Raw genomic sequence first — 15173 nt, forward strand, 5'->3', positions numbered from 1 at the left:
ACTTTACATCTGCTAAACTTTCTATTCGAAGATCTACAGTAGGTTTGGTAGGTTTCCACTGCTTGGGGAGCTGTTAGTTCTTCACGTTGTTTTGCAGCAAGGAGCTTTTAAGCCGGCCAGTCAACTCATTCCCTACTTGTGCAATTAAAAAGACTATAAAGAGAATAATGAAATAGGCCTTTAGGAGCTACAAGTCCACACTCTTATTCTGTGCTTTGTGAGTTCCAACAAGTCAGAATGTGTCTGGCTCGGGCTGCTTTATTTGAACAAAAGAGTGGAAGCTGCCTGGGTGCTGTTTTCAGATCTCCTGGTGGTGTGTGAGTGAGTCATTATGCCCAAGACCACCCTGATGGTGCACATTTAGTAGGTCATTTTTTTTAAAGATTTTATTTGTCAGAGTGGGAGAGAGCACAAGCAGGGGGACCGGCAGGCAGAGGGAGAAGCAGACTCCCCCCTGAGCAAGGAGCCCAATGTGGGACTCGATCCCAGGACCCCGGGATCATGACCTGAGCCGAAGGCAGCCGATTAACCGACTGAGCCGCAATAGGTGCCCCAATAGGTCACTTTTATTTCACTAGAAAGGCCCCCTAGTGTCTGCCCTGAAGGCACTTAAGCACATACTTTTCCATGGACTAGGGGAGCCCCTGACCCAAACTGCTAAGCTCTCTGATAACTTCCTACTTATTCTTTAGGACTCACATCATAGTCATGGCTCTGCAGTGCCTTTCCCAGTCTCACTTTTGTGACCTCGAACTACTTTCACAGAACATCATCGTATGCGGTAGTTATTTATACACTAGATATCCCAGGCACCAAGTCTAGTGCTGGTGGGGCATGTGGAGGCCTTCAATCAATATTCACTAATGGTGATGCTGATGTGAATCTAGGCACATTCACTGGTTATATTCTTAGACTTTCATTGTCTTTTACCCAATACCTTTAAAACTGAACATAATCTTCAGTGTCCACAGAGAGTTGATGTGGGACAGTTATGGGTGGTTCTTGGGACATTATTCTCAGATCATGGATGTAATTGTATGATCTTGGGGAGAAAGGACACCTTGGGTTACCTCTTCCTTGCCATCAAATCTCTGGCAGATTATCCGGGCAAAGGTAAGATTAGCGCTCCTGGGACAAGGACAGAATTATATCCTCTGTTGGTGACCATGCTGGCCAAATTCTTGAGGCCAGAACTCTATTTTCTAGAAGCTGGAATACCCTTTCAGTAGAAAGAATTTGAGGGCTGACAGCTACCATTTATTGAGCACTTACAATATGTACTGTGGGAGTCACTTAACTTAGTCATTTCTCAAAAAAACAACAAACAAACAAAAAAAACAAACAAAAAAAACCCAATGAGGAAGAGACACTAGTATTATCCTACTTTACAGAAAAACAAATTGAGGCTTACCAACATCATGTAACTTTTCTTAAATTCTTATAGCTACAAAGTGGTAGAACTGAGATTTGAAATCCAGGTCTCTGATTCTGATATTATGCATATCGTTTTCTGTGATGCTACTTTAAGCAGGATGCTATTCTGCAATGAAAGGAACACTGAGGTTTATGGCCAGCATCACAGTCTTTAAATTCTCCTGAATTTCCCAGGGGAGATAATTATATCAATGATTTAAACTATCCTGCCTGGAAATGACTTATTTTTTTTTTTAATTTAAGGCTCAGCTTGTGAATAAATAAATAGGAATGAGATTATTTAAATTTCCCTTCAAGTTTTTAGTCATTTCATAATAAAATGACATATAGAAACAACATTTAAGAAGTATAGACTTCAGTTGGCCTACTGTCATGCACAATTCTCTTTTAAATATTCTCTGAAGGATACCTAGCCATATGGTTTGGCTATTGAAACCAACATTATAGACCCAACACTTGGAAGCAAATCCTTTCTCCTGAGCTCATAATTTAAGAATCATTCCAGTTACCTAAATAGTTTTAAAGAAGTCTATACAGGATGTAGCAAATGAACTCTTGATACTATCTACTTATTTCCATTTTATTTTTGTCAATTTGTAGTTGATATTTTCTGGGCCTTTAGCTGAATTAATGGAAGAACTAAAGGAAACCCAGATGAACAAGCTACTCATGGTATCCATCAATCAAAGGTCATCATCACTGAGATTGATAATTAAAATTAGCAGCAGCATCCCTCATTAATCAAAGACCAGATTTATGGCTAACTCTCCATGCTGGCACTCTATGGAATAAAGGGTGGAGATGAAGGGATTTAAGATCAGTAAAATACAATTCTACTCTCTTAGGTTAGGAAGCTCCATTTATTAATAGAGCTATCAAGAGAGCTAACTGGCAGTCACTGGGATAGTCACATTACATATCACTTTTAAATATTACAGTGTCCCTATTTGGTAGGATTTATTGCCTCCACTTTACAGCTGAAAAAACTGAGGCTCAGAAAAGTTAAATGACTTGTCACTCATTGCTGTGCATCTTTGCCTAAGGCATGTCGAGGTGCATGTGTAGGTCTGTTTGGCTCTCTGTTTCCTGCTATTTCCATTCTACCATGCTGCTTCCTAAAATGTTTCTTATTGGTGAAGAAAATAATCAGATGTGGAAAAGACTAAAAGAGATATACACAAAATGGGAGCACGAGGTACTTAGTTCTGAGTTGAGATCCTAGAAACTTTATAGGGGAACTGACATTTGATTTGGCTCTTTAAAAAAAAAAGGGTAGGACTGTGCCAGGTAGAAGGAAGGTAGTGAAGATGGACATGACAATAGAAGGTGGAAATTTCCAGAGGCACGAAATGGTATGGTAGGGGTGAGGAAAGTGGTAGGAGATACAAATAAAACTGCAGGTCATAGTCTTCTACACCATGTGAAGGGCATATCCTGTGGGCAAGTGAGAGTCTTCACATGATACTAGGTAGCAAGGCCATGATATGGTCAGATGGGTGGTCTAGAAGGGGCACCCTGCAAAAGGAGAGATGCTTTCATCAAAGATGAGGAGGAACTGATCAAAGAGAGTAGACTCAAAAGGCAGGGATGAGTGGACTGGATGGTACTTGGTGAGTGAATTCAAGAGTGAAGAAGAGTGGAGAGAAAAATGAGAATGAACATTCAGGGTATCCTTTCTGTCCACTACATGCTGTGCTCAGCTTTCACATCATCTACCTTATTGAAACCATGTAACAAGTCCATGAGGGGAGTATCTTTGTTATTCCCAGTCTACGGCGAAAAAAAGTGATGCCTAGAAGTCTCAGTCACAGTTAGTGATTTGTGGAAAATCTGAATGCAGGCAGGGCAACTGCATGGCTTTTGATGAAGGATACATGCATCCTTCAACTCCTTGGATGAGTCCAATGTTTTCATTCGCTAGGACAGGGACTGGGAAGAAATGGAAATGTATATAGAGAGACCCATTGAGATCAACATCGTACATTTTGAGTTTAACTTTTCTATATGATATCTAGGTGGAAGTATCTGGTTAAAGAATTGGAAAGAGAGGGAGAACAGGAAACCAAAGGTGAAGAAGGCATCATTATTATAGATAGTGGTTAAAACCCAGGGACCACAAAAGTTTGCTTGGTGGAAGGATATACACAAAAGTGAATGGTGACAAGGTTGGATGCTCTAAAGACTGTTTTCCCCTTTGAAAATAAGTAAGTACACATAGACATAGAACCTTCTAACAACACAATCCTATAAACTCAAGCAGTCTTTATTTCCAATTATGCCTTTTGTGAATTTTTGTTCTAGTGTGAGAAATATTTACTTGCCTGGCTTCTTAAAATCATTGCCTTATTGGAGTATGAAGAGTTGTTCTCCCCAAACTCTAGCTCCAGAGAGCCTTGGGCTCCTCTAGACGGTCACCATCACTCATGTGCATAAACTTGTCAAAATTGGACCTTGAAGCATTCACGTCTTAAAATTATTGTGAACAAATACGTTTTCAACTGGGAGGAACAATATTGTAAAAATTAGAGGCAAAATGGTTGGTTTTTCTCCCAAACTTGTTTCCTCCTCCTTCTGGGCTATCCACTCCATCCCCTGCCTTTGCCAGCAGTCCTGGGGACAGAATCCCAGGTGACAACAGAACAGTAGGCCTGAGTGAGAGAAACATGTCACTATGTAGCACACAGGCCAGCAGTTTAACCGAGAGGGTCACGGGCACGCCATCTCACTGCCTGCATTGCAAAGTGTGTTTGCTGGGGGATGGAGGAAAGGTCTGAGAGGACAGAGGTGTTCCTGTGGCGTAGTGTAGCGAGCGTTGCTTCTCAACCTCCAGAGAGCAGGAAGAACGGTTCTCCAAGCCATCTAGCCGTTAGAGAGACTCAGTCCAGAAGGCCAGAGTAATTCATGGCGTGACTCCTTAAATGCTTGTACAATTTCCCTAAGTGCATTCTGCACAGGAGACATGCATCTGTGGGACTGGCCAGGCAGACAACAGGCCTTGAGAAGGGGCCTTTTTTTACAAAATCCAAAATTCTCTGTGTCAAGTCACCTCACAAAGAAAAACTGAGCAGTGGCGAGGGAAGAATTTAAAGAGCAAATCAAAGGTTCCTGGTGATTCTACTGTATTTTATAAAACCGTTTACATTTCTCTTTTTGGTCATGGCGAGGTCTGTTAACACAAACAGCACAGCCACAAAGTACTCTTTTGATTTTAATAACTCATCTGATACGTATTTATATATATTTATATATCTGCTTATCTTCATTTCCTCAGCAAAAGGGGAAATAAAAATATCGATCTATAAAATAAGCTGATGATAACACAATGCCAAAAATAGCTTATGTTAAGTGCAAGGGGTGAAGCTTGAAAGCAAGCTAAATTGCAACAATGTATTGATTTAACATTTTAAATACAAGACTTGCAATAAAATAATTCTTGAGATATGCTTCTCATTTTTAGTTTACTTTTTAAAAACTACTCTCTATACACATATCCAGTTGTAACACTTGACAGTAGCATTAGGGGGCATGATATAACTTTGGTACACATTGCAGATATGGATGGGTAATGTCTGTAAATGATATTCCTTCACCAGTTAGAGCACTGTACAGCAGGGGACCAGCACCTGATCCCAGATAATGTTCCCACCAGAACCCCAGAGCCCTTCCCAGATCCATCGGAGACAGCGGGAGCAAGCAGGCTCACTGGATCCATATTGTGTTTCCTCTCTCGGTTCTCCTGGGTTCCACTGTCAGCTCCCCAAACGTGGAAAAAAACTGCTCCATTTCTTTCTGAAGCATGTCATTTCTTTTCTCGGCATCTTCTTTTGCTCGCTCGGCGTTTCGCATTTTGATTTCTATCATTGTGAACTTTTTCCTTTCTTGATCCAGTTCATCGTGGAGGCTCATCATTTCTGTTTCCAAAGTCAAGTTTCGCTGTTCTAAGCTAGATAGGGTGAGGGAGGGAATAAAGGATAAAGTGATTTTATTCACTTGAAACGTGACAGGGATACAAGTATTTTCTGAACTCTTATCTCTACAATGCTTAGGAAATTGTAATGGGCCCTTGCAAATCAGTAAAGCAAGGTCTAATGATTTAAAAGATGTATTTTTATTCATTTGTTCAATCATTCATTCATTCTATTTGCTAGGATGATTTATTATCATTTTAACAAGAAGCCCCTAGGACCTCGCTTGGAAGCACTTAATTGTCGTTTGATTGTGAATGAATGAATGTCAGCACAGAGAAGCTAGAGGCTGATTGTCAGGGAGCATAGAATGGCAGATGCAGGAGGCAACCCAAACCACAGGGCTTCCTGGAGTCATTTCAGATAAAGCTGGCTTCACTAAAAGAAAAGGGGAAGTCTGATGAAGTTGGGAGAGAAAGAGGACATCATATTTGCTTTCAATCAAAGGAAAAATAATGATAGTGAAAATGTCATTGCTAGGTAGCTCAAGTCTCTTCTGCCAGGAAGTTACTAATCAAAATAAAAGTGGCATAGCAATATTAGTATCAGAAGAAAGAGATTTTTTTAGCAAAAAGCATTATTACCATTAAAGATGACCATGACTTAATGATAAAAGGACCAATTCATCACGGAGATATAAACAATACTGAACTTTTATTCACCCAGTAGTCTAGCCTCACATTATTCAATATAAAATATAACAAAATTATAAGGAGAAATTGATAAATCTATAATAATATTAGGTGATTTTTCTTTCTCAGAAATTATAGATCTGATAGAAATTAGAAGAAAAGTAGAAGGATTGAACAACTTGACTAACAGACTTGATCTATTAGTCCTCTATAGAACCCCAAACGAGTACAAAGAGAATAGTTTTTACCAGGTCAAATAATTGATATCATGTAAACAAATTTCTCCACAGTAAAGTTAGAAACTAATTTTGGGGGTAAAAGAATATCAAACTCACACGTTTAAAAGCTAAACAACACATATCGGTGATTGATAACTAAACAAAGTATTATCTATCTATCTATCATCTATCTATATCACCTATCTATGAATTTGTCTAACTTCAATATTTTAAGGGATGGAGTTTAAAAGAAACTGAAAGAGAAATGTATGATTGCAAATGGGAACAATCAAAAATTAACTAGAACAGTTAACCTCTTCTATTTCTGTGGCTTGGGCCCCTGGCAGCTTCTCTGCCCCACTTTGTTGTACAGCAGGGGACCAGCCCTCTGGCAGGTAAGAATGCTACAGGAGGAGGGCCCACTGAGATGACATTCTACTGGAAAGTTCCATTATTTTCTCAAAGTCTCTGAAATGTGCCATAGATCACAGAACATAAATAGGCCACCAATGTTCTCACAAATGAATGTGTACATTGGCAGCCATTCAGAATAGCTTTTTTTTCCCTCTGTTAATACAAGTTTAAAATGTTATCTCTTGCTTCCCAGTGCTAAGTGCTAAGTTATCATCATGTACTGGCAGAAATTCAGAGTTCTGATAGCCAGTGGTTCCAAAAACTACATTCAGAAATGAGAGTTACCTTATAAGCTGATGGCATTTTTCTTCTTCTGTAAACCTCCTGTCACTTGGCATTATATAGAAAAATTCAAACCAAGTTTCTGTTCAGCAAGGTTTACAAAAACTACTTCCTAAGAAAGTCATTTTTCAACTTAATGTATAAGTAGTACTTTAGGTTATATTTACTTTACCAAAGCTCTTGAAAATCTGTATCTTTTAGCCTGATAACTGACTAATGGATGGCACACATATTAAATTACATTGAAGCCAACTTTATGGATAAAGAAGAAGCCGTGTGGGGTCTGGACGCATGCAGCTACCGAAGCAGGACAAAGACTGACGTCCACTCCTCTGAGGACCCCGGAGCACCCATGAAGCAGGAGGGCCACAAAGCCACACAGCCTGAAACTGGGGCGGAGACCACAGCGGGGCAGCTTCATGCTGAACTGAGCCTTAAGCCTTCTCCTACTTGAGAGTTAAGTGTCCTCCCGCCTACATTAAGCTGAAAGGAGAACATAAAGACCATCAGTTTTAGAATTTCCGTAACCATGGTGAAAATGCAGGGGAGGGACATTCTGGTTTCTGGCCCAAGGTGCTGTTTGTGAGCCCTGGGCTCCATTCTCCGTTCCCACCTCTCAAGTCCACGGAACATGTGACAGTTGGGGTGCTGTAAACACAGGACACTTGGCCAACACCCCTTATCCTGCTACGGCTGCTTCCCCGGAGAAGTTGTTAGGCAAACTTCTACCTTGGTCATCTTATGAGAAGATATAAACTGATATAAATTAGGGTTTAGCATAATCGCTTCCTTATAACTCATAGCTTTTGCTCCTTGTTTATCCTACAATTTCCCTTGTCCATACAAAGGCTCTTCTCAAAAACCTCCAATCTCAGAATAAAAGCCAGACTTAAAATGATCCCCAAGGTCCTATGTCACTGGGCCCTGTTCCCTCTCTGAGGCCCCTGCCCATCCCATCTCGTGACATTTCCACTGGCTCTCCTCCCAGGTAACCGCACGGCTTCCTCTGCGACCGCCTTCCAGCAGTCGCTGCTGGTGACCTTACACCTCACCAATGCTTCTCACCCCTCGTCCCTGTGTTAGTCTTCCACTCAGCATCTGAGCTACTTTACTTCTTGATCTGTCTCTGCAGTGGAATGGAAACAGGTTCCATGAGGGCTGAGTTTTTGTCTATTTTATTCACCACTGAACCCTTAAGGCCTGGCGCTGAGCCCGGCGGACAGCGGACACTCTCCAGCATTCAACGATTAAAAGAACGAAAAATAAAAGATCTGTTTCTTTTGACACCTTTTCTTCACCCTCATCTCATCCTCTTGCCATCAGTGAAAACAGGCTCCTTACTTTCCATTTACCCCGGACCCTCCCTTCCCCGTCCGTAGCACAACCCCACACATTTAATAACAGAAGATTGCATTATGGAGCAACTATTCTGTGCCAGGGACAACGCTCAGTGATTTCTCACATGCTTTTAAGGTAAAAACCACTCATATTTCAGTTTTTCACAGTAAGAACCCGAAAGCTCATAGACCACTTTCCCCAAGTCCCACAGCTTATAAGTGGGGAAGCCTGAACTCGAACTCGGGTCTCTAGCTCTGGAGCCAGCATGTTTAACCTCCTGTGTGAACCTATCCTTGCAGGAGGAGGCAGTTGCAGCCTCTCTGGCAGCTAGGAGCTCCGGATTTTCCTCACCTCTTTATCCTGGACTCATACTCTATCTTCTGTTTGGTCATCTCCTGTTTCAGGCTGGACACTAAACTGTGCAGTGCACTGTGGTTGCTGGTGTTGTTGCCCACAAATGTCTCACTGTTGTCGCTGCTGCTGGTGGCACGACTACTTCGACCTCCCACACTCCTCCGGTCACTCTTGTTTTCATAGTCCCCAGGGTGGGAGAGGTCGTCCTGCGGGAGCCCATCCAAAACAGGGTCCTCAAAATTAGCCCCGTAAAAGTCTTGCTCTGGGCAGGTGGTGGTGGAGGAGCGACAGGAGTTGGAATTCTCGGGGAGGGAGATTTCACAGGAGGAAGTGGACCAGGTGGCGCTGTCGACGCTCTGCTTGTCATCAAGGTTCATCATGGAGAACTGTTGATGGACGTTGTCATAGGTGGAGAGCCTGTTGTGCTGGCCTGACTCTCCGGCTTGCTCTTTCTGCTTGTTATCCCTCAGGGTCACATAGCCATTGGGCAGCCAGCTCATGCTGCGACCGTTCATGGGGCTCCCAAGAGCGTCGGGGTTCAAAATGCCCATTCGCACCGTTCCGTTCTGTACACTGTGGGTGCCCATTTTGGTACCAGACCCCTTCAGGGAAGAGGTTCTTCTGGCCTGTAAGCTCCCATTGGGAGTGGTTTGGGTTTTCTCCAGACCTTCTGCATTACTGCTGCTGAAGGACCCATTGGTGACTATCCCACTGCCCTTATTGAAGGCAGGATTCTTTTTGACCATGAGAGGGGGGCTCCTAGACACATCCAGCTTGTGAACGCTGTTCCTTGGGCTGTTGGTTTTACTACCTGGTAGAGCTGTGGGGGATCCATTATCCATGCCGCTTCTCTGGGGAGACTCGGACTTGTCCCAAGAGCACCGCCTACCAGGACTGTCCTTGGTATTATTGTTCTCCTTGTTCTGTAGCTGACCCATGGTGGCTTTCTTCGGAATTTCATTGTTGTTGTTGCTCACTCCATCTTGGGGTTTGCTTTGCAGTTCTGCATCTTTGGGGAAGAGGCGATCATGTTTGCCAATCATCACTGACATCAACTGCTGGACCACCACAGTGCCTGCAATTGCACCGGAAACACAGTAGTATGAGTGAAATAGTTTTATTTCCCACCTCGAAAGTGACTCTTACAGAACCACAATCAGATGAACGTTCAACATTGTTATCAGTAGTGTTGAACTATATTCTTAATGACGATAATAGCAATAGAAGCTAGAAGTTCTTGGGCATTTACCGTGTGCCACGAACTGCCCCAAGCACTTTCCTTTTGCTAGTTTAGTTGGATTTTAAAACAAATCTATGAATAGGTAGTTATTATCGTTGTATTGTAAATGTTAAGTAACTTGACCAAGGTCACAAAGCTCTTAAGGAGCAGAAACAGGGCTTGAAACCAGAGTTAGCGAGTTCCAAAGAATAGGCTTTTAATCATTATACACCATTTCCTGCAGGTTTGAGATTTAATTATGAGAAGTCTTCCTCAGGAGGAGGTCAATGTGATCTCTCATCTGACAATTGCCTCAAACCACCAAGATATTTTGGTGGCATTTCTTAATGGAACCCTAGATGATCTCTGGTGGATATATGGTCTGTCTTTCTAATGTGCACAATAACGACACTCCATATGACTTTTGTTCACTATTCAAAAGTTTCAAGGCATTTTAAGTGACAAGAGCCAGAATGGCATAATAAGGATCTTCAGAAATCCTCTTCTCCATAAAAGCAACTGACAAAAGTATTCTGAATCAACATTTGTAGGAATCTGGAAATTAACTAAAGGCTTGTTACAGTCTGAAGAATGTTTATCCAAGAAAAATGGTTGACTCAGAACAGCAAACTCTGTGGTGTTTTAACTTTGTCCCCATCCTCTTCTCGCTAGCTTTGCAATAGCCTTGAAAACTAATATCCCACAGTCACAGTGGGAACCAGCAGCTTGGCAGCCCCTGCAATGGGCAGAACAGAGTTGGAATTCCAAAGCTCCATTCCCAGAGTATTGTCATTGTTTGACCTGTTTGGTGGTTCCCTTGAAGACCCCCCTCACAATGCATGTCTTTATTTGATCTGACTAGGAATTGGACCAGTGTGAAGAGCATTTTTCTCAGGGGCATTTGTCAAAAATAATGAGGGCTCTTTTGTTTAACATCATGGCTGCCAGAAGCAGTGGGTAACAGTTGGGACAGATAATAGGCTAACCACAAGCTTAAAAGGAAAATCTGAGGAATGTGATTTCCATGGGGGGTTTTGAAAAGCTTGGATCTATTCCTGGGAATCTAGAAAACTACAGGCATGTTTAGGGTTTTGTGCATGCCTACAGCTGAGTGCATGCTCAGGAAAGAACTAAGTCCCTAGTCTCTGACCTCTGGCTGATCTTGAGGCTCTGCACAAGCAGAAACTGAAGGCTACTACAGAGCTCTGAACTACCTGGCTGAATGTCAAAGGTGGGCATACAGAGCCATTTGGTAAAAAAATGGGAAACTTACTGGCCTAGGCAATTTAAGGAAATCTTTGCAAATAATTAGTTGACAACCAAGCAAACCAAGCATAGACTTCAGTGGCCACATATGGCAAAAAGTACAGACTTTATAGAATTAGTCCAGATAAATCACCAAACAAACAACAAACCTGAGGATGGGGAGGACCTGATATCCAAAGTTCTCACATTATTATGTTATTAAAAATGTCCAGTTTTCAATGAAAATTATGAGACATGCAAAGAGTAAAGACATTATGGCCCATACACAGGAAAAAAACAAACTCTGAGGAAGCCCAGACAGGACACTCACTAGACAAAGACTTTAAATCAGCTATTTTAAATGTGTTCTAATAACTAAAGGAAACCATGTCTAAAGAGACCAGATGAAAGTGAGAATAATGTCTCACCAAATAGACTTTATAATCAATAAAGAGACAGAAAGTATAAAAATGAAACAAATAGATATTCTGGAGTTGAAAAGTTGAAATGAAAAAAAAAAATCAGTAGAGGGAATCAACAGCAGATATGAGCAGGCAGAAGAAAGAATTGTTATACCTGAAAATAGGTCAACTGAGGTTATCCAGTCTGAGGAACATAAAGGAAAAAGAAGGAAGAAAAACAAACAGAGCCTCACATACTTGTGGGACACCATAAAGTTTATCAGCATATGCCTAATGGCAGTCCCAGAAGGAGAGTCCAGGGGAGAAAGAATATTTAAAGAAATAGTTGCTGAAATGTCTCAATTTGATGAAAAACGTGATCTGTATAGCGAGAAAGATCAGCAAATTCCAAGCTAGGTAAATGCAAAAGGACCCAAACTTAGACCCATCATAGTCAAGCTGTCTTAAACCAAAAACAGAGAAAGAATCTTGAAAGTAGCAGAGAGAAGCAACTCATGTATAAGGGATCCTTAGTAAGATTAACAGCTGATTTCTCATCATTTCTCATTGCCAGAAGGTAATGTGACAAGATATTCAAAATGTTGAAAGACTGTCGAGCAAGAATTCTATATCCAACAAACCTATGCTTCAAAATGGAGGGGAAATAAAGACATTGCTAGATAAACAAAAACTGAGAGAATCTGTTACTACCAGGCCTGCTCTACAAGAAATAGCAAAGCATTAGGCTGGGCATTTTAAATGATGAAAATACCTTGAGAAAGAAAATAATTCTCGTACACAGATGAAAATACTATGGTTTCCATTTGATTCTCATATCTTCACTATGCACTGTAAAGTATGAATTAGAAATGAATACGAATCTCAGACAGCAGAAGTAATCAGACAACAATGGATAACAAAGTTAATCCATTAATAAAAGCTGTAATTTATTAAAAAACCAATGGATTTATCAGGTTTTATGGCGTATTAGCTGAAATCTCAAGTATATTTTCACATATTCCTCACTGCCTTTCAAGCTGAGCTCCTATCCCTTAAAACTGGCTGCCACCACTAACTAGGCTTCTCAAGTAGTTTCCTAACTTGGAGCCCCTCCCCCCCTCAATAACCCAAGAAACTCCTTACGTATTCATTTATTCATGTACCCATAATAAAACAGTATAGGCTAATGCAAACATCAATCATCTTTGCTTTGGCTTGAACTATACTAATTTGATGTGTTAACTGGGTTTATATGATGTTGCTAAAAGCTCCTAGGAATAGTCTCCAATAAACAGACATAGCAAAACAATTTAAATTCTAGTTAGTAAGCGTACTTTCTATATAAAATACTTAAATTGAGATATGGTGGGGAAAATGATGACAAGGGCTTTGACAATGCAGATTTCTACCGGAAGCAGCTACTAATTGGGTAGCTGTCAGAGAGTAGAGGCCTGACCTGGGGTGAGGCCACTCTTTAGCTTAAAGCAATGTGTTGGCAAAATTTGACTCTGAATGTAATTCAAAATCAAATTTTGAATCTGAAAAAAATATGTTAAATCCATCCGTGTCCTGCACACTTCTGTGATAATCCAAAACTTACAATATATTTAGATCACAAATCTTCAATGTGCCAGGTCTGATGCTGGGTCAGTGTTGCTCAAACATTAATGTTCGTTCAAATTACCTGGAGATTCTGTTCAAATGTATTGGGTGGGGCATGAAATTTTACATTTCTAACGAGCTCCTGGATGACACCAGCAGTAACAGAATAGTAGCACTGATATCACCTGGGAGCTTTTAAATTGCAGGACCCACTGCAGATCTTCTCAATCGGGGAACTTGCATGTTAATATCTCCAGATGATTCCTATGTATGTTGGAGTTTGAGAAACACTGTGTTAGGTGAAGATGTTTCACTTACATCTTTTAAATTAACTTTCTCAAAAGGCTGTGAGATAGGACTTAAAATTTTTCAGATGAGAAAATTGAGGTTCAGAGAGGTTAAGCTGTTTGCTCAAGGCCACACAGATGATAAATGACCAAGGTGAAATTTCATACTTTGTCTTCTTCCTCCAGAGCATGCATTGTCCTATTATGTTTCAGCCTTTGGAATTTAAATTGTAGTAGTAACAAGTAAACTTGGGGTTGTTCTAAGTAAGAAACCAAATAAAAGACATCTATTTATTGAACCAGAGTTGTGGAAGAAAAAGGATTGAAAAAAATTAATGGTATAATATATCCATCTTTCCTTTTTTTAGCTACCTCTGAATTTGTCATCCTATTTTCAGTGCATGTGGAAGTGAATCTGATGAAAAGATGTTAGTGTAGTTAAAATGGCTGTCAACACTGTCGTTATGTACTGTTTGAAGACATGTGAACTAGTCCTATTTTACTATTTGCTCATATGACAGACACACTTTCAAATATTAGCAGCCTCTATTATATATGACTCTGTCTAGTACTTTGGGAAAATGGAGCTTTTCCCCATCACTGGCATATTAACATCTGAAGCATCACTACTTCTCACCACGGCTGTGAACTATGCAGGGCATTTAATTAATTGAAGAGTGACATTCCCAAGATCTCCACGATGAGTCTGTGAACAGTCATGACTAAGTTACCTGCCATAATTATAGAGTGACTGTCAGGGCCCCAGCGATCTAGAAATCTCTCTTTTCTACCTTGGGAGGCTTTGCTTTCATCTAATATCCAGAATAATAAATGGCAATAGTTCTTGCAAAGGGACTTTGTTTCAATTTTTATATCTTTTTAGGACAGACTAGCTTAGTAATGATGAAGTATGTGTTGCTATATACTCTTTTTCACTTTTTATTTCCTCTTCTCTGTCATTTTCTTTCTTGGGCTGCTAATGAATAACATGAAGCCCAAATAATGAGGTCAGAGTGGTTATAATCACCAGCCCATTCTGAAGAGTCCAAGCAGCTTTGGGGGTCCCACTGCACTACATGGATCCTGAAATCCCCCCTCGCCTGTACACTTTTACAAAGATTGAATTTAAAAATCACATTATAGGCACTTCTTCATAAGAATTGGATAAGAATTCAATTTTCCTTTAAAGGTACCTAGGCACTTTAAAATACACTTACACAGTATGGTGACTAACAAAACATAATAAAAAAATAAAATAAAATAAAATACATATACACAGACATGTATGACAGCCTTCTATGAAATGTAGTTTTGATTTGTATTTTTGCAACGAATAACCTTATACGTGTGTCATTTTGTACATGTACAGATGTTTGTAAGTTATATCATGAACTTTGACAAATGACAGTCCTGGATGTTTCCATCTAATCATGAAATAGACAATTCCCTTGTGCCTATTTGTAGCCAATTCCCTACCCCCACCTCCCAACCATGATAATCACTCATCTGCTTTCTAACACTATAGTTTTTCTTTTTCTAGAATTTCATATAAATGGAATTATACAGTATGAAGTCTTTTGTGTCTAGGCATTATTCACTGAGCGTAATACATTTGACATTTATCCATATTGTTGGATGTATCAAATAGTTCATTCTTTTTATTGCTGAGTAGTATACCATTTTATGAATGTACCAAAAATTGTTTATCTATTCACTGATTGATAGACAACTGGTCTGTTTTCAGGTTGGAGCTATTATGAAATAAAGATATGAACATTTGAC

General features: G+C 40.3%; 1 protein-coding gene across 2 annotated transcripts in view; it reads right to left on the reverse strand.

Moving 5' to 3' along the window:
• Positions 1-4666: 4666 nt before the first annotated feature.
• ARHGAP24 (Rho GTPase activating protein 24) overlaps positions 4667-15173 on the reverse strand; it is a 503873-nt gene continuing 493366 nt past the window's right edge. For both annotated transcript variants that reach the window (XM_021702249.1, XM_021702251.1), the window contains 2 exons: positions 8635-9712; positions 4667-5377 (listed from right to left, as the gene is read on the reverse strand). In XM_021702249.1, the coding sequence (XP_021557924.1) occupies positions 5134-5377; positions 8635-9712 (1322 nt within the window). In that variant the 3' untranslated portion in view covers positions 4667-5133. The remainder of the gene's footprint in view (positions 5378-8634; positions 9713-15173) is intronic.

Source organism: Neomonachus schauinslandi, chromosome 2 (genome assembly GCF_002201575.2).
Source record: "Neomonachus schauinslandi chromosome 2, ASM220157v2, whole genome shotgun sequence".
Classification (NCBI taxonomy): Eukaryota; Metazoa; Chordata; class Mammalia; order Carnivora; family Phocidae; genus Neomonachus; species Neomonachus schauinslandi.